The sequence below is a fragment of the Cylas formicarius genome, unplaced genomic scaffold, assembly GCF_029955315.1.
Source record: "Cylas formicarius isolate icCylForm1 unplaced genomic scaffold, icCylForm1.1 PGA_scaffold_1__22_contigs__length_36826433, whole genome shotgun sequence".
Classification (NCBI taxonomy): domain Eukaryota; kingdom Metazoa; phylum Arthropoda; class Insecta; order Coleoptera; family Brentidae; genus Cylas; species Cylas formicarius.
Window position 1 is genome coordinate 7,266,318 of NW_026844264.1, and position 20,440 is coordinate 7,286,757.

Sequence of the window (20,440 nt, forward strand, 5' to 3'; positions counted from 1 at the left end):
TTGGTAGTTTGTAATCGTTTGTACCTCTTGGTTGTGTACAATTTTCTGAATAAAATAATATTTGATTTTCATATTTCATTTCGAAACGACTTTATTTTTTAGGTGTGATTTAAAATTTCACTTACCATTTGCTTTCTAGGTACAGTTGCTCGATTCAATTTATAATTTCGATTATTTAAATTACCCAAAATCGGCAAACAACTACTGGTTTGCACGCTTCCCGTAATATCGGGAATTGCTCAAAGATTTGGGATCTCTTATTATTTTCATTAACTATATTTCAACTTGTAAATATTCTGTTATGCGAATGATTTGAAACTTTTTCCACAGGTGTCAAGTGTTCCAATTGCTTTTAATTCAATTATTTATTAATTAAATGTTATTGGTCAGATACAGACGCAGTGATTTTAGACTTGTCATGAATTATAGTGAAGTATTATCTCACAAGTTTTATATTTATGTTATCTACTCGAGAGTTTCACAGAAGAAGGTTTTGGCAGCTATATTTTGTGTAAATTAGCAAATTTTTATTAATATATTGACTTTTGTGGAATTTTCGTTCCACAATCTATAGGGATTCTTCAATTTCAAAATGGTTAGCGGTGCGTAAAAAAAAACGACACGTTTATGTTCAGAACAGTTTAATATCTTAAAAGAAATCGGAGGTACCTCACCAATTTAATGAACATTTACTTATGACAAAGAAATAAAACAAATACCGCATGTAAAAATAAAAATTTGTATAGAAAAAAGCTCGCGCAGCACAACTAGGATACTTTAGTAGAATATATTCAATTATTCCCCACAATTAAAAAACAAAAAAAAAATGATTTACCGGCTCAGCACAAACTCCTATAAACTCACAACAGCATAATTAGAATAGTTACCTCTCATACTAAACATTTTTTATCAGTTCACGGAATATTCCCTAAAAATTTCAGTAACATAACAGACTTTTTTGGTAATTACATTTCAGAATCAAAGCCCTATCCCTAACTGAAAAATGCTTTCATTAAGAATGCTCCCAAACCGAACGATCACAAATTGAACGCTACTCACTGCCAAGATTAAGCTTACCTCGTTATTTGAAATACAACCCCTCAGTTTGCTTGAAATCCGGAGGCATTATCAGCGACTCTATGAACTGGTTGTACGATAAGAAAAACACTTCCCATTGCATAGTTTTGCAGAGCTCCTTATATAACAGAGCGCATCGCTTTGACAATTCAGCAACGCACAACTTTTGCTGGTCGCTGTTCAGCGGGAAATTGCCGATCCTGCCGCTGATCGAGCTCAGCTTCATCCGCAATTCGATCGAAGACTCCGGCACCGACGTCAAAGTCTGCTCTTGCAGCTCCAAAAACTCGTAGAACAACCCGGCTTGATTGTGCCACTGTCTAATACCCTTGGATCCGGAGGATATCTTGTCCACCAGGTTTTTGAGGACGTCGAATTGTTCGTTGATGAATAAATTAGGTAGCAGGTGATCGATAAGTATATTGTTGGCCGCGATGTAGTCTTTCGCCAGAGCGAAATGATTGAACGCTTGTAGGTATCGTTCGAGGTGCAGACACTTGTAGCCTTTAACTTTGTGCACCCATTCGGCCGGTATATGCATGTCGTTGATCAAGGTGTCGACGATTTCTTGCCTTTCGCCGTCGCTCTCGGGGCTCAAATTACGATCCAAAATGCCCATAATTAGCGTTTCCTTGGCCGAACTGTCCTCGAGATACAGAAGAACGAATACCGCCCATTCCCAATGGCCGAGCTCCTCCAATTGATTCGAGAAACTCGTGCACAGTTTATTGGCCTCCGACACCTCTATCAGACCTACCTTCAGCGACAGGAACAACTGAAGCAGAAGCCAGCTGAAATTTAACCCGAACGTGAATCGAATGACGGAAATGGCAATATCAAATAGTCCAACCTCAATCTGTAGTCCAAGGGATCGTCTGTGACGGTGGCCGGATTTAAAACGCTACTCAGTCTGTGTATTCCGGACTTGTATAGCATGAGAATGTGGTAGATTACGTCAAAGGGACCTTCGTCGGAACCCGATTCCGTCGAATAGACTGGACTGGGATGTTTGGCATAATAAAATTCTTCGAATGATTTTTTGTATAATTCAATCGCCATTTCTACTGGCGCGCCAGCTGGGCACATATACCTAGGAAAAATCGGCTCATTTGAACTACTTCGAAGATACCATGGCCATGTTCCGATAAAACGCAAAATTTAACCATATTTACGGCAATATTGACAGTCTTGATGGTCAGCGAATTCGTCAGGTTCGTTAAAAGTCGGTGGAGATATTAAAGATCTGTATTGTTGGTTATAACTGTAATGGATATGTTCCCGGAAAAATTAGACTTAAATTTAGTTTATTTTTGACATATTTGATATGATATTTTTAGAAATCATTAAGAAGAGATGTATCTATGCTGATAATTGAGCCACTTTTAAAACCAGCATCAGTCTACTGTAAGAAAGAACATGGGAATATTTTCGGACCTGATCAAGACATTCGAAGCTGTTTTTTGTTTTGGAATACAAAGACTTGTTTAGATATGAGTTATATGAGTTAAGAAATGTTTACCTAAATAATATAAATGCAAAATAATGGTAATATTTATTGTTTCCCTAATGACACTGTTTTAATTTTTAGGGGTGATGCTTAAGGCTATATAAAAATCTAAACATGTAATTAATAGGATGAAAGTTTTTTTGGTTAGTTCCACTCACTAAAGTCTGATCTGAATTTGAAGAACTTACCAAGCATAAAGGATCGAACTCTATGTAATTTTAACAGCAAAATGCAAAAACATGTGAAAATAAAATCGTGAGAGAAAAAAATTTCAAATATTTAATGTGTGTGCTTATTGTATTTAGATAGGTAAAAATCTAAAATAGTCGTATCAGGAAGAGTATGTTATAAGCAAAGTTAGGAAGCTTTAAGTTTTATATCTGGGGCAGTGCATCTGGGAATTCTATGTCTACATTGCAAATGGCACAAAAATATACAATAAATATGATGCGGGTTAAACCTAGGCTCTAGCCAACATTTATTATTAACGTCAACTTATTATAGAAATCAGGATTAGTTGTTCACAAGAATTGCGGCAAATCATGACCTGATACTTTATATTGGTTACAAAATATTCACAGTATTAGAAGTAAGAAATATTACAAAGAAAAAAAAATCATAACTGAATATTGCAAACAAATATCAAGTTATTAGTTGATGTACAAGTCATTTAGGCTCTGTATTTTTGCAATTGAGGAATATTCATAAATCTATATTTACTGTTATTGGCTCTGGAGTTTTCGACTAGTAAAGGCCATCTACAAAAGTGCTAGAAAAAAAGGATTTCCTCAAGATTAAAAAAAAGGTAGCATTTCACCCCTGAAGGAAAGGAGAAAATGCGAACAAACTCTGAAAAATAAATGAAAGGGATTTTTATATAACGCTTGAAAATTTCACAAAACAATTACAAAAAATATATTCAGAGACTTTAAAAATAACAAGAAAAAAAAAGAAAAGAAAAGAAGGACTACTTTGTCTACTGACATGTATTGGGATGGTTAGGAGAGATGCAACAATTTGAACGGATTTTTTTTTACAAGTATTGTTCATTAGGCAGTTTTAGTTTTATATGTTTGAAAATTTTCTTGGGTTTCCATTTTTTTTTTAAATTAATTTATAATTCATTCAAGACTAAAACAATTATGCGATTTCGTGGGAGTACAACATAACACATGTTCCATTCAGCCACACGTTGGCTTTAATTGCTTCCTGGCGTAAAAAGGATACTGAAAATTTTTGAGGGATTAAAAAGATTTTTTTTTTCTGAGGAAAAAGCTCCGAAAATCTTATTGATATTTTTCAATAATCCCTAGAGTGAAACTATCTATGGTCAATTGCATGTGTTTCAAAAAGGAATTAAAAAAAATAGAAGGTAATAAGAAATACTGAATTGAAGTTTATTCAATATTGGAAGCTAGACAACGTAATGTTTTCTTACAAATCAGTGTAAAAAATGTCTTACGAGAGAAAAAGGAGGAAATAACGCAATCGATGATGTCTTAGTTATAAGCGGGAAATTGACAACTTTTACAACACAGCGTATGAATACCATTTTATGTGGAAGGAAACAAATGCTAGTCTCCTTATTCTCTTGAATGTCACCTTTAGAAATACCAGCCTGGAAGAAAGTTAAGACCGCCTGAATGTATCTCAAGAAAAAGGAGTAAAATTAGATGATTCTCTACACTTCAATCAAATGAGTAACGTAAAGAAAATAATAATTGAAAAATCCACAGAATGGAAGAATGAGAATATGCTGTTATGAAAAATGGGTGGATTTTTTTTAAATGTAGCGAAGAAACTGAGGAATAGTCCGAAATTTTGAAACTACATCAGCAAATGTTTTCAATTCCACCTTATAACGCTAACATTGAACGATTTTTTTCTCTAACGAACATATAGTCGACAGACGAGCCAAATCAAGTGGACATTTAAACCGTACAGTCCATTCTTCAAATGCTGACGAATTATGATTGGAACTGCCAAGAATTTCACGCAAACCACAGAAATATTAAAGCAAGTAAGGTCAACAAAAAAATAAAAGTAATTATTTATGTAATAATTACATATCATTTTATGTATCTGTGACTCAGATTTAATTGTATTGATTAAATAATTTATTTTGTTTTGCATAAACTATTAGAACATGATAATTCTATTACATTGATGTAATTATTAGATATTTAATATATAATATAATATATGACAATGAGACCAATGCGTTTTTTACACAATTTCGCGGGGTTTGGTGTTTTCGAAATATGGTCACCATGCCTATATTTTATATTACTCTCTTTACATTGAGACACGAAATATAGTACCTGCGACTTACCACAAGTGCATGGCAAACGCCCGTTTCCAATCGATACCGTCGAAAATATTGACGCCGTCTTTGGTGGGAACGCCGGACAGAAGCAAGTAGAGCTTCTTCATGGCGTCGGAGATGTGATTGGCCGCCAGGGAACTGTACCAGATGTCGATCTGTTCCTGTAGAAGCGTCTTAGTCGCGTTGGGCACGCTCAACTGGGCAATCAACAGAGACAAACTGGGCAACCGGCCGTTCATCGCTATACTCGCGGCCTCGAATATTTGAAAAGTGGACAAATGGGCAAATATAGACTCGACCGCTTCGCCCACGGAGCCGAATCGGCCGGTTTTTAGCGGCAACTCATCGGAAATGGTCGTGACTTTTAGCCACTCGGTGAGCAAATGCCTCCGGTTGGAAACGGTGTTTTCGGCGGGGCCCCAAAGCGCCGTACACAGTGTCCAAATGCTGTAGAGATAAACGGACTGCTTGCTGTTATACTGTAGGGCTAACGTTTCGAAAAGGGCGGTTTGTTTTTGAAGGTACGAGCTGGTTTTGCCCACTTTAAAAGTGGGAATTCGCGATTTGCCCAGTTCGAACGTCGATTCTTCGAGAACAACGCGAAGGGCGTCGATCAAAACGTCCTTCAGCGGATCGAAATCGGGCGATCGGTTGAACGTTTTCAACATCACCTCACCGTTGGATTCGCGATCCGCGTCTCCGTAAACCGTGAAATTAAATCCTTTGGACCAACCGACTTTGAAAGATTTTCCTTTGAGCATCGCCATATCGGTGCAACACCTGCTCGGTAGCACCACATCAATGGAACCCGGAGTATCGTATCCGTTAAGGACGGTCCATACTTTGGGTCTGAGCAGGGGCCTTTTGCGCATCGAAATTTCCTCCTGGAGTACCGGCATGGTAGGAATGTCATCCATTTCGGGTAGATCGAGGTACTGCTTTAATATGGAAATGTGACTGCCGGTACCGTCGGATAATCGGTCGTCCTCAGCGAATAGTGTAGATTTCATAACCTTAAAAATATAGTAAATAAGTGTCTATAACTCCGGACTAAAACTGAACTACAAGTCCATTATTAATCTTACCCCTATTCAACTTTTTATTTTAAATTTTAGAAAAAAAAGTTTAATACAAAAGTTGTACGGTTTAATATGTAGATTTAATGGTTATTTATATATAAGTTGTATCAAAAAAGCATAGCATTTCAAAGTTATATTGTTTGATTCATAGAAATGTCATGATTGCAAAAATATATAAAAATTTATAGTTATGTATTAAGGCCCGAGTTACTCCAAAATAAGATCAGTGAATTGGGCAAAATCCAATCCAAATGACAAGTTTCCAGAAAAAATAAGGCAGTGCGTTTTAAATCCTGATAAATAATATATCCTTTTATATTACTTAGGTAGGTTTGTTAAACAAATTTTAAAATATCCATTAAATTTCATAAGCGCATTTACAGAAGAACAATTTTAAATTTAAATTGCAGCATTTGGCCGAGGAAAATAAGACTCAGCGACTAGAAATTTGCACGCATATGTCGAAAAATCCACGTTTTTCGTAAAATTGTATCAACTGACGCATCGACTTTTACCACAGTGGGGAATTGAAAAAAAAAACAAATTTATTTTGGGCGGCATGACAAAACATTAAAGAAATAAATAGGAGTGAAACAAAAAGTTGATGACTCGATAATTAATCTGTACAGGGGTTTTCAAACCAACCCTTTCATTAAAAATTTATTGAGATATAATTTAGAAACGCCCCTCAATGTTTGGGATAAAGATAATGTGTTTTTTAAAAATATTTTTAATGTCTTGTCACTTCTGGTTCAACCGAAAGTGGCCGTCAACTTACTTATTTCAAATGGAACCTGTATATCATTATAATATTAAAATTCTGTGGAAAATTCTAAACACATTTTATGTATAATGTCCTATACCTACATATATACATATTTTTTATGTAATACATTGACGGACCCTGTTTGATTTTTGCCTTTTTTTATATACAATATTTCGATTTTGTTGTGAATTGAAAATATTATTCATTTACCCATGCGATAGAGAGATGTTTAAGATATGATACATCTGTCATAATTTTTTCATGTCATAATATCATTTTGTATGCGCCTATTTGCATTATTAGAGATTATTTTTTATCGAATTTTGAACAATAGCAATAATTGACGTAACGCCGTGATGATGCATGGCCAACTGAGCGACAATTTTTGGCTAATTCTAATATTATAACATATATTTTAAAAGGACATAAATAAAATATAACTTCAACACTAGAACTTTTGTAATTCCTTTTCTTCTAAAATTTAAAATAAAAAACTTAGAGGGGGAGGTCAGATTTATGGTGGATCACCTAAGTATTTACTTGAATGTTCCTGCTGTTCTCATAAGACCCAAAATGCAAATCCATGGGGACTTCCGGCGGTATGCGGTGGTAGTCTTCATCGAAGAAGTCGTCGACCAGCATGCTTTGATGTAGAAGGTCGTTCTTATCAGATTGATCGTCGTCGTCGTTGACGAAAATATCTTTTTCTAATCCAAAGCCCGTCGATTTGGTGAGCCTATATTACGTGTTTTCAAAGTAACGGCAACAAGGTGTACGGGGTTTGGGGAGTCAGTGATGTTTTGAAAAAGAAGGTTCTAACTGAATTAACGTATAAAATTCTTTCAGCGACTTTTGATGATATATCAAATTATATAACAAATACAAACCGCAATAAAAAATGCCTGAGATGAAACTTTTCAAAATGTTCTCCTAAAAATACAAAGTAGTTTCATTGGAGGAACGCATGCTCTGTGACTAGTCCAGGTTCCTACGTTTATCAACAACTAGCTAAGTGCTCAGAACAAAGTTTTAAAAAAAATCAAGGAAGATATTATCAAAGATCAATAATAAAATATTAGTTTTTCTCCATTCTAGATGATATAAGTAAAATATGTTCGTTGACGTTACGTTTTCGTAGAATATTTGTGGTCAAGAAGAATAAAAATTAACACCTGTTTTTGAAAAGTTTTAGAAAAAAATTTTTTTTTCTTCTAGAACATTGTTTTTCTCAAAGCACATCGAAGTAAAGCAAGTTTGAAATAAAACAATATTTTTTTTTAACGAAAACAATTACTGTTTTGTCCATTTGTAAAATAAAAGACAAAAAATATTTAAAGACGATATCAGTTTATCTTATGAGTAAAAATTCCTAATTTAAAATTCGTACCCTAAATAGCAGAAACACCATATAGAATGTATGAAAACCAAGATTTTCACCGCATCTCGTTTACAAAGTAAAAACCTCTCGACAGCAACTGTAGGTTATTGAATATATTATTATACTTTTTAAAAAAATCAGATAACTTTAACACAACGATCAAATTACAATTTATATAGGAAAAGTCAACCGATTACAAAAATAAAAATTATGTTTACTAGGCACTAAGAAAATTTCTTGAAAAAAAAAATGCAAAAAATATACAATTTGACGAGCAGATATGATATTCAATAAATTTAGAATAACACATAAAATATTTATTTATTTATACCGGTCAATTTTTTGTGTGTCAATTGACGGCAATAATTTTAAAAAATACAATGAATTTTATATTTACTTATTTATATTTATTTACATTGTGCGTTACGTCTCAGTCCCGTGGTTCTGAGAAGTAAACGGAGTTGATATTTTTATTGGGATTCCCGAATCGCTAAGTATCGTATTCGTATCGTATAGTAAATTGGACATCACAACGGCATAATTATTTACTACAAAATACATATTATTATTAAATAAGGATAGATAACAAATGTTAGCAATCAAAATAAATAAAAACTAAAAGTTCAGATTTTCACGAAATTATATATTATGACATGACAATTGTTTCGACAACACCGTGTCTTTATCAAATGTGTTGTCGAAACAATTGTCATGTCATAATATATAATTTCGTGAAAATCTGAACTTTTAGTTCTTATTTATTTTGATAAATGGATTTTCATCAAGCAAGAGCCACCTCAGTTCAATTAATGTTAGCAATTATGGAGGCAAGATGATATTTAAAAAATTTTGATAGAATTTGACTAGTCAATTAAAAAATGGTCAATTGACCCAACACTAGTGCTGATTTCTCAAACACACACAAAACCATCTGCACTTAATTGTCATTTTGCTTAATAAGTAATTTTTACATCTCGCAAATTAGACACAACAACTATTATGGTTATAATTATATCAAATTTCACTCAATTACAGAGGGATATTTAGACGGACAAACTGGGGTCGCTAGATTTAAAAGGAAGGTAGAATTCAAAAATAAAGTGTTGGCCGCGAGAAGTTATCTTTTTCCAAGTTTATTTCGGCCATCAGTAGTATAGGTACCGCATACGCTTTTCCGGGCCATTATGTAGTTGGTAGCAGGTAAATAAGAAACAAACATCCAACTTGTTCCTTACTTGAGATGTTTGTAAGTAAATCGTCCGTCAACAAGCGATATGTCTCAGAAGTCAAAACTCCGCGGCGTACTTAGAGTATATACATACGGTCGAGAGGACGCTTCTTTATGTTAAGCAGGGTATGCAAGTGTTATTAGACGCGTTTACCCCATTTACAGGGTGTTTCCAAATGATTGTCAATTAATAAGTGGGCAATTTTTGGGTTCAACTTTTGAGATACAGGGTGATTAGGTTTTCAAAAATAAAATATACCTGTTTAATACGTGCAATACCACTTTACATATTTTTTTTAAATACACCGTCGCGGGCGAACGGAATTTCGGAAAATAAAAATTTTTCTCACAATCTCCAATCATTTCTGAAGAAATTTTATTTCATGGTCACAAAATTATCGTTATATGACAGTATATCTATCTGTTTTATTAAAATACTTCAAAAAATCGAAGTACGAAGATGAAGTACTCAAAGTTACATAAATAAAACAAATTTAAATAAGAATCGTTTATTATTTACCTGGTTGTTAGGATGTTATGTTATTCCATTATAACAGTAAAAGTAAAAAGAGGCCTTCTATTTATTTTTGAAGTACACTAGTTAGGAAACTAAACTTTGTTTTAGATAGATATCGCACGGGTTTCATTTAAAAATAAAAAGTAATTCATTGTTATGACCAAGCAGACAAGAGGTTTTTATTTTTTTAAGCGAATACATTATATTGAAAAAAATCAAAAAATTAAATTTCTTTAACCCGTTTTTTCCCGGTGTTGTTGTTGGTATTGGCCTGGTGTTCCAATATTGGAACAACTACGTTTTCCCCCCACCTGTTCAAATGGAGCCTCCGGGGATGCCGCTGCGCCGACTCAATCGATTTAGTAACGTTGTAGCCAGCATAAGAACCTCTACACTGTGCATCAGTGCGACATTTTCTCCGTTTTTTTTCGCAATTTTTTATATTTTTTTGGAATCTCTCAATATGACATCAAAAAAGTAAGTATAATTGTTGTAATATTAGTATTAAAATTATTATATTTGAAAAAAAGGCTTGCCTGTAATATGGTTTAACACTTTTTTCCTGCTTTTGAATATATAATAACAATTCACTAATTTATTTTGACATATTTGATTTGTTCCTATATTGGAACACCGGGGCCCAAATGGGTACGTCATTTTTAATTTTTATTGTAGGTATTATACAACTCAAGAACTAATTGATTTGGTTGAAACTGAGGGTTTTTGGCAAGCAGATGTGTTTATTGGTTCCCCAAATGACGGATTGGAATCAGAAGAAGACTCTGATGATGATGAGTCCCCTATTGCCAATGTAAATCACCTTAGTGGACGTCAAATGCAATCAGAGGCTTGCGCAATAATAAAAAATATCAATGGAGTAGTTTCCATTGGAGATTATGAACAAGAGGAAAATAACGACAGCTTTTCAATCATTCAACAGGCAGGAACCTCAGATATTGCAAATTATGAAATTCGTTCTCCCGAACCATCTGACGGAAATGCAAGTGATGATAGCGAAAATATACCTTTAGCGCTGCTAATTACTGGAACTAATGTGAATACAGTGGAGCCAAATTTAGAGAGATCTTGGAAAAAAATTGAATTCCCGATTTTGTTTCTGCCATAGAACCCGATACACATATCAATTTCCCAGATGCTATTGCCTGTTTTGAATCATTTTTTGACGAACAAATATCTACTTATTTGGTAGAAATGTTTGAATTATATGCTAGGCAAAAAGGCAATCATCATTTTAGTACTGATACAGGAGAAATTAAATGTTTCATTGCAATTTTATATTTACCAGGTCATTTACAAATTCCAAGATGGCGTATGCTTGGGGAAGTTGATACTGATATATAAAATCCATTAGTAGCTAACGCAATGCGCAGGAATAGATTTGAGACTATGAAAAAAATTACACATTGCCAAGTTCAATATAACTTTTCAATATGCTAAATGAAAGATATTTATCCCATGCTCCTCTCAACGAGAAATTGCGTGTCGATGAAAGTATGGTCCCATACTTTGGAAGGTACGGGACAAAACGTTATATTAGGATTAGGAGGATCTGTGATAACGACTCTTTTAGAAAATCTACCAAAAAATCTACCTTTCAAAAAATATATGGCGACAGATATTTTTCATCTCTAAAATTGATAAATTTGTCCTTTGCGTGATAACTTGCTGCAACTGAAAAAATGCCAACGGGGAAGCTTTGATTTTTGTAACGTTAACCCTATGGAATGACAATCGTCCAGTTTTAACTGTCAGTAGTTGTGATCAAGTAAATCCCATTTCTCAAGTTGGTCGCTGGATTTCCACTGAGAAAAAAAAAACTCCTATTCCTCAGGCATTTGTAATAGACCAATATAATAAATATATGGGTGGAGTGGACGGGATGGACCAAAACATCCACAATTATTGAATAAGCGTTCGTTCTAAAAAATGGTGGTGCATGCATAACGTTTGGCAATATTATAGACTCCAATCAAATTGCGAAAGAGTTGGTTTTTTACAATTTCAACGAGAAATAGTTCAGGTCTGTTTTACCAATTTTAGCTGGAGGACGTCCAAAGACATCAAAGCCATTAGATTTAAGAAGTTTCAACCACATTAGATATGATGGCTTGAATCACTGAATTATTTCAGCTAAAAAACAGAACAGGTGCGCCCTTTGCCATAAAAACTCAATTCAAATGTGTGAGAAGTGTGATATCAACTTATATGAAGCTTGTTTAAAAACTTATCATGTTCCTGATGCTTCGTTTCATGTTTTTTTGAATTTAAGTAAAATTATTTATTTAAAATTTAAAAAACATCATTTTTTTTTAATAGAAACGACACGAAATCAGTGGCATACCATCAAGGTCAAAATAGACAGATGAAATTAACTGTTGTATTTAAAAGTTTGACAATTAGGAAACACCCTGAATAATTATTGAATCCAATTCCAAAAAAATTGAAATTGCTTTTGAATTACTGTTAAATTTTTAGGCTTTAAAACTAAACGACATTTGTCTGTTTCGTACCATTTCTTATTTTGGAAATATTCCTTTTATAATAGTTACTCTTCAGAATTTAATTTAAGGGCGTATATTACTATATAAATAGGCGTTGTCACCGCGTAGTAGTAGTAGACATTTTGTATTTTGTTTGGCTTCTATTATTCCTATTTGTGTTTTGCTGTAGTTTTTGTATGTTGTTATACTTTTTATAAGACAATAACTAAAGTGCGAAAGTGTTAGGCGTGCAAAAATTGAGTTCCAATTTCCAATTATCCAATCAAAAATCCTTCAACAAGTTCTCTCTATTCTAGTTCTTCTCATTTATAATATTAGATCCCGCCTATATCGCCGCAAAGAATTGTTGGAATAAAATACTGACCTTTTTTATAAATAAGTAGGGGAGTCTATCTTTTATTTAGTCTGAGGCGCCGTACCTGTCACCTTCTGCTCCAATGAGCGGCGATCCCTTTTTCCCGAGCAATATTTTCGCACTTTCTTTCGTCGCCCTTTCGGAGACCTTCTCGTTGCCGTTTGCGATCTCCCGCTTGCTCTTCTGGACCACGTCGCCGATTTCGTACTGATCGTTATCTTCGTCACTGTCGTTGTAGCCGTACTTTGAAAAATGGTCCACCTTGAAAACCCAACTGCCGGTCTCTGGTCTATAGTCCACGAAGCGCACGCCCTTTTTCTCCGTCACGCGTCTCAGTTTCTCCGCAAAGTTCATTTGGACGAGATCGTCGACGTCCTTGACGATGACATTGCTGCCCGCCTTCCTAGGGTATACATTGTCGAGGGTGACTTGCGCCCTGCGATTCAGACCGCTCCCCACCGGCGGTTTTTTCGTGTCGTCCGGATAAACGTTAATCTCCCTATATCGGAAATGTACGAGCTCGTCTATGTTCAGACCGGCGACGTCCATTTCGTCAGGGAAGTAAACGTTTCCGTAACCACGCCGACCGATGGTGAACCCTCTTACAAAACAGCATCCGTTTTGGTCCAAGGAGAGTTCGTCCAAATTGGGGAGGGTGTAATATTCGGGGCGGGTACATATGACCCCAGTGGGATGAACTTTTCTCTCGTCGGGTACGGTGGTTCGAGGCTCGTCCGGTTCGTCGTTGACGTCTGACGTAAGCAAATCGTTACCTACAACATCTGGACACGGTTCTATGCGGTCTGTGGCGAACAATTACCTTTTACTTACCCCTGACAGAACTGTCGTTGTTGATGTAAGTTTGCGTTTCTATCGAATTATTCAAAACGGTTTCGTTAGCCGTAGTACTGCTGTTGAAGTCGAGCCGCAAGGGAGCGGGTTTGCCTTCCGAGGACGTCTTCGTCTCGGACAAGTTCTCTTTGTTCTCGGTATTGAGCACGTCTAAAATGTTGGAGCTCAGTAAACCGGACGAATTATCGTTACTCGACCTCGACTTGAGCACCAAGCGGCGGCAGCTGCTCTTTTGATAGCCGCCCGTTGGAGAATTGCCGATCATTTCCTCGCTTTTCGGTATGCTGTCGAACAAGCTGTCCTGAAACAAGTGGCACGAAACGTGTAAATATACAAAATGCCAACGAAAACTGAAAATTAATAATAAACTGAAGAAAAACATGACATTCTTTATTTGGTTCCTTACCTGCCCCTATTTCTCTCCCTTCACTACCCCCTCCCTGCTCCCTCTCCCCCCTCTCATTCGCTCAATTCCGCCTCTCCCTCTCTAACCCCCTCTCTTCCCCACTCTCTCTAATTCTCTTTGTCTGACAGTATCGCACTCCCTCATATTCCCTCTCTCTTCCTCACTCTTGTCTTTCTACCCCTGACTCCCTACCTCTCTCCCTCGCTTCCCGTCTGTATCCTTTACTTCCTGTCTTTCCTTCCCTTTCTCTCTCTCCACCCCTCATTCTCTACCTCCACCCTCCCTTTCATTCTCCCCCTCTCTAATTCTCTCCTCCCTCTCCCTCTCTTTCATTCACTCCCCGCTCTCTCTCTCATTCTCTCTATGTCTGAGAGTATCGCACTCTTTCATACTCTGTTTCTCTCACCCTCACTGTCTCTCTACCCCTTACTCCCTGCCTCTCTCCCTCGCTTCCCGTCTCTCTCTCTCACTCTTTCACTCCCTCGCTCACTCTATCCTCTTACTCCCTGTCACTCACGCGCTCAATCTATGCTCTCACTCCCTGTTACACACTCGCCCACTCTATCCCCTCACTCTATCCCCTTACTCCCTGTCACTCACTCGCACACTCTATCCTTTCACATCCTGTCACTCATTCGCTCACTTCCTGTCAATCATTCAGTCACTCTACGTTAGTCTGCCCTCCCTCTTTCTCTACCTTTCTCCCTTCCCTCCCTCTACTGCCACCCTTGTTTCTTTTTTAATTTCCTAAACTGATTGTGTTACCCTAATACTCTTCAAAGGAGTGACTCTCAGCTTCGAATTATGCGACACGTCAATTTTCTTCGACGCGTCCAGCAACGACTTGAGTTCCTTGGGGTTCGTCGTCGACACGACTGCAGTTTTTCCGGTGTTATACTTGGGTTCCAACCCGGCCAAATGGGGCGCATCCCCAAAAGGGTCGTTGGTCAACAGTGCCAGATTGTTGATCGGTTGCTGGTCTTGCACATTCAGCATGCTGAAACGCAAAGTCATACAAAAAAAAGCTCAAAGTTTGAAACGGAAACGCTTACGACGTTTGCTGTTGAGGCTGTCCCAATCCGAAGCCGGTACCACTCTGGAAGGGTGCGGCGGTGTTGCCAAATAAACCGGTAGTGCCCGAGCTGAATAGGCCGCCGCCCGGCTTTTGCTGGTTCGCGTTGCCAAATATGCCGCCGGTATTTGAATTCGTCATGGCTGCAAAAAAAAAACAAAATTACTATCCGTTCAAACCTCTGTCGATGTTTTCGCTCACATCCGAGTGTGCTACCGAAAGCGGACTGCGTCTGCGCGCCGAAAGCCGGTGCAGGTTTGCCGAAGGTGCTGTTGAACCCTGTAGTGTTGGTGCCGAACGTGTTGGAACCGAAAGCTGCGACAAAGATACGATATAAGTCGTCGTTCGTGAACGAAAGCGACAAAAACATTACCTGGTGTCGTATTGGTTGTTCCAAACAAAGGCTTCGATGCGGTGTTGAACAACGACGATTGTGTCGATGCTGGCGTGTTGAAAGAGAATCCGGGATTTTGACCGGTCGTACCGAACGCCGGGACGGGCTGAGCGGGCTTGTTGAACAAACCGGTGCCAGCATTCTAAATAAATTGCGAATAACACTTTCGATTACTTATAAGAAAACTTTAAATTATTTGTTTGATCTGCGGCCTAACATTTAAGACTTGGCGAGTAAAAGACGACAAATTTATATGAGCGTGTCACAAAAAAATGGGTTTTGCAACATTCTAATACTGCGGATAGTTTGTGCATCAAAAATAACAAAATAAATCGATACACGAAATACTTTTATACCTTATTATTACCCTACTATTATCTTATATAAAACCACTTTTTTTATATAAAATGTCACTAAAACATGAATCGGAATTCGATAAAGATTATAATGATAAAATTTACTTTTAGTGAAGTTGAAATTAAAATAAAAATTATGAATAAGTAAATAATACTAAATAATAATAAATTACAGGCGCTTGCTTTAATTTACCTCGTTTTACGCGACCCCCCCCCCCCTTCCCCCAATAAAACGACCAATATTTGATTCGCCAGGGGTGGTCTATTGAGGGATTTTATGACAATAATACAGACATTTTAGTTATCACCGTGAGACAAATTCCCAGGGTCGCTATTAAAAAAATCATTGTGAGGATCGCAATTTGAAATAAAAATCACGAACGGCGCAGTGTATAAAATGTAAAAACGTATACAAAATTATGACGTTTTGTAGTAAACAATTTGAACCCAATTGATGTCGATACGGGGATATTTTCGAAATTTATAGCAGTGATGTTCTAGTTCTGACCTAGATTTTGGTTTAAAATTGTTAATTGTTATGCTTAAGATCCCTTTTAATAAACTTCCTATATTTTGAGTGACTGAGGCCGACCCTGTGCTATCAAATAAGCATATTGTAGGTATTCCGCACTGACTAAAAAATTATTAAGATCGATCCTGTCTCGGCAAAACAGGGACGTCGCCATGCCGATTTGCTTGATTCAACCTAATTTCAACTGTAAATAACATCATGACGCGCCTTTAACAAGGAAATCGGAATGACTCACGTTTGTTTACCGAAATATCAAAACATTGTGCGACATTGTGCAACAACTGGTGGAAACCGGACTAAACTAGTTATAATTGGTTTTGAGAACGGTATTTTTCCAAAAAGAGGCATTTACATTCACTAAATCAAATCGATATATGGCTTGGCAAGTAAAAATTCCTCACATAACAAAGATAACACAATTTTTTCAATCACTTTTTGTCAATGAGATAATCTATTTATTATGCACAATTTTCAAATAACTTTTTGTCCTGTATCAATACTAATAAACAATAATACATAATTTATATAGGATGCTACATGATAATGGAAATCTAAAATCTGTTAAGATAGTCGGGTTTTTAATTTTAATATAACATGAATAGTAATAGTTACATACTTCATGTTCTTCAAATTATTAGGAAATTCCAACTTTTTATTATTACTTATTAAAGCCCGTGTGGTTTTTTTGAAGTAATTAATACATATTTTGACTAGAAATTGAGGGTGTATCCTTGAGAATTTATTGTTTAGTCAGCTCTAGTTGCAAATTTTTAATACATTTTTATTGGAATACTCCGACCTTTCACATTCTATATTGACCCCACTGATATTATTAATCAGAAAAAATATTTCTTTGCTTCACTTAGATAAGAAGAAAATTGGAAACTCAATAATACAGACATTTTAGTTATCACTGTGAGACAAATTCCCAGGGTCGCTATTAAAAAAATCATTTTGTGGGGATCGCAATTTTAAATAAAAATCACGCATGGGGCAGGCAGTGTGTAAAATGTAAAGACGTGTACAAAATTATGAGGTTCTGTAGTAAGCAATTTGATGCCGATAAGGGGGTAAAGCTCTAAGCTCTGTTCTAACCCATCTTTAAATTTGACGAACAAAACCTACCCAGACATAAAGAAACTTTTATTTAAAAAAAAAAATAAGTGATTTTGCCAATATCAATTATTTTAAAAACGTGTATTCGTTACTTGCAATATCAGTTTTACAATATTGCATAAATATTAGCAAAAAATAAAGAGCAAACAATATTTTCGAAATTTATAGCAGTAATGTGTATAGTTCTGATCTAGATTTTGGTTTAAAACTGCTAATTGTTATGCTCAAGATTTCTTTTAATAAACTCTCAGTACCAAGTGAATTTTCCATAATTTCATTAAAATTTTAAGCTTTAAGCAATTAAAACAAAGGGAGAAATATTTCTAAAATGGTTCCTATATTTTGAGTGATTGACGCCGACCCCGTCTGTGCTACCAAATAAGCGTAGCCTTCCTGCCTATTTATTTATAGTATGCATATTGTAGGGATTCCGCACTGTTTAAACAATTTATTATTTTAAAAAATATTGAGAACGGTCCTGTCTCGCCAAAACAGGGACGTCGCCATGCCGATTTGCTTGATTCAAACTAATTTTAACTGTAAAAAACTTCATGACGCGCCTTTAACAACGAAATCGGAATGACTCACGTTTGTTTACCGTAATACCAAAACATTGGGCGACATTGTGCAACAACTGGTGGAAATCGGACTAAACTAGTTATAATTGGTTTTGAGAACGGTATTTTTCCAAAAAGAGGCATTTACATTCACTAAATCAAATCGATATATGGCTTGGCAAGTAAAAATTCCTCACATAACAAAGATAACACAATTTTTTTAATCACTTCTTATCAATGAGATAATCGATTTATTATGCACAATTTTCTAATAACTTTTTGTTCTGTGTCAATATTTACAATCTCTGCAGAAAATGCCAATAAACAATAATACACAATTTATACAGGATGCTACATATTGATACTAACTCCATGATACTGGCAATCTAGAATCTGTTAAAATAGTCATGAATATCCTGATGCAATTAAAAACATTGAAGAATTATAAAGTATTCCGGGTTTGTAATTTTAATATCCCATGAATAGTAATAGTTACATACTTCATGTTCTTCAAATTATTAGCAAATTCCAACTTTTTATTATTATTATTAAATATGTTTTTTTTTTAAGTAATTAATACATATAGATTTTGACTAGAAATTAAGGGTGTATCCTTGAGAATTGTTTAATCAGCTCTAGTTGCAAATTTTTAATACATTTTTATTGGAATACCTCGAACTTTCACATTCCATATTGACCCCACTGATCTCATTAATCAGCAAAAATATTTCTTTGCTTCAATTAGATTAGAAGAAAATTGGAAACTCAAACTCACCTGTGTGTTTGTGAATAACCCAGTGCCGAACGCCGAGCTAGTCTGGGGAGTAGTATTTGTACTGAACAAAGGTTGCGTTGGTGCAGCGCCGAACGGTTTCGCGGCTTGATTTGCTCCAAATGGGTTAGCATTTGGGGCAGCGGTGGTTGCAAATCCGAACGCTGAACTTGTAGGTGCTCCAAAACCAGTTGGTTTGGCCCCAAAGGGGCTGGTGGTGGTGTTCTGGCCCAGTCCAAATCCACTGCTCGGTGTTTGCCCAAATGGAGCTGTGGTTTGACCGAATGCAGTGCTTTGGCCAAACGCTGGTTTGTTGGCGTCTGTTTGTCCAAATAAGGTTGGAGCAGATGATACTGGAGCACCAAAAGTGGAAGAACCAAATCCAGGCATTTGTTGAGGACCTTATACATAGTTTGGCATTATAAATTGAACACAACAACAAAAAACATCAAACAAGTGACATTTAATTCATTTCCAAATGATAAAAAAAATATGTAATTACCTTTTCTATTGGCTTGGTAATCTTCAAATCTCAGCTCTTCAAAAGATTTATTTTCATACTCCTTCATACAGGTTATACTGTGGTGCTTGGTGTTGATATTTTGCGCATTGCCATTTTTCATCATGGTGTCTGTACCAGTCACTGGATTAAATTTTATGACGGTCCCAGTTTGTTGCCCACCAAACCCTGTAGAACTTGAAAAAAGTCCTGTACCTCCAGATGGAGTGAAAATACTAGATGTTGGTTGCTGGAAACCCTTCATTCATTAGGCATAAATTGTTAATAAATAATGTACTTATTACTTGTTGAGGTGAACCAAATAATGTAGGCTGAGTCTGATTTCCCACAAAGCCGAATGTTGTTGGCTTATTTTGCTGCCCAAATGTTGAAGTAGTGTTAAATAAGCCACCAGCTGCTGGTTGTTGGCCAAATAAATTGGAGCCTGAAATAGATATAACAGGTAACAAACTTTATAATTAACAAAAAGCACAATTGTATCAAACACACCAAAGCCCGATTGAGTGGTGGGCGCAGCCCCAAAGGTGCTAGTATTGGTTTGAAATAAGTTCGACTGCTGGGGCTGTGTGGACGGAAACATGGAAGATCCTGCAGGTTGACCGAACGTCGAAGTTGTAGTGCTTCCAAAAGCCGCGGCGGGTTTGGAAAAGAGGTTTTGATTTTGTCCAAATGGGTTGGTTGTATTGGCGTTTTGCCCGAAACCTAACAGCAATCGCTTTACTATCTAACGGAATTGCAAATACCAAAAAATCCACTTACCAAAAGAAGTGCTCGGGGCTGCCGCCCCGAAAGCTGGTTTGTTTCCCAGGTTTCCAAACATTTCTTATCTTAGTTATGTCACCACAATGCCAACAATAACATCACAATTTACAAATGTTCCAGTTCACTGTACTTGCGAAGTAAAGTTTACTAACCAAATCTAAAAACGACAATCGGTTGGCAGCTTTTATCAAAATGGAAAATAAAATAATCGCAGACCACAAAAACCATAGAAAGCAAAAATCAAGTTTTGGCTACGCTTTTAAATGTTGTCTATTTAGAGAATCAGGAATTGTTAGAAACTGGAAATCGAAATTTTAACTGTAGTCAATAAATGTCACCCGGCGGC

The 20,440-nt window shown here is 36.2% G+C and overlaps 1 protein-coding gene across 3 annotated transcripts; it reads right to left on the reverse strand.

Annotated features, from left to right (window-relative positions):
• Window positions 1-635: 635 nt before the first annotated feature.
• Window positions 636-20,305, reverse strand: LOC132696533 (nuclear pore complex protein Nup98-Nup96-like). 3 transcript variants are annotated; one of them, XM_060661410.1, is made up of 15 exons: window positions 20,092-20,305; window positions 19,822-20,034; window positions 19,617-19,756; window positions 19,315-19,561; window positions 18,816-19,213; window positions 15,459-15,621; window positions 15,287-15,400; window positions 15,066-15,228; window positions 14,779-15,010; window positions 13,587-13,908; window positions 12,820-13,528; window positions 7,296-7,491; window positions 4,917-5,923; window positions 1,928-2,167; window positions 636-1,868 (listed from the first exon to the last, which is right to left on the reverse strand). In XM_060661410.1, the coding sequence occupies exons 1-15, from the start codon at window positions 20,150-20,152 to the stop codon at window positions 1,082-1,084; spliced, it is 4,992 nt and encodes a 1,663-aa protein (XP_060517393.1). In that variant the 5' UTR covers window positions 20,153-20,305; the 3' UTR covers window positions 636-1,081. The 3 variants fall into 3 exon arrangements, with proteins under 3 accessions (XP_060517393.1, XP_060517392.1, XP_060517394.1); XM_060661409.1 differs by having other exon boundaries at window positions 12,820-13,537; window positions 20,092-20,304; XM_060661411.1 differs by lacking the exon at window positions 15,287-15,400 and having other exon boundaries at window positions 12,820-13,537.
• Between the last annotated feature and the right edge of the window lie 135 nt (window positions 20,306-20,440).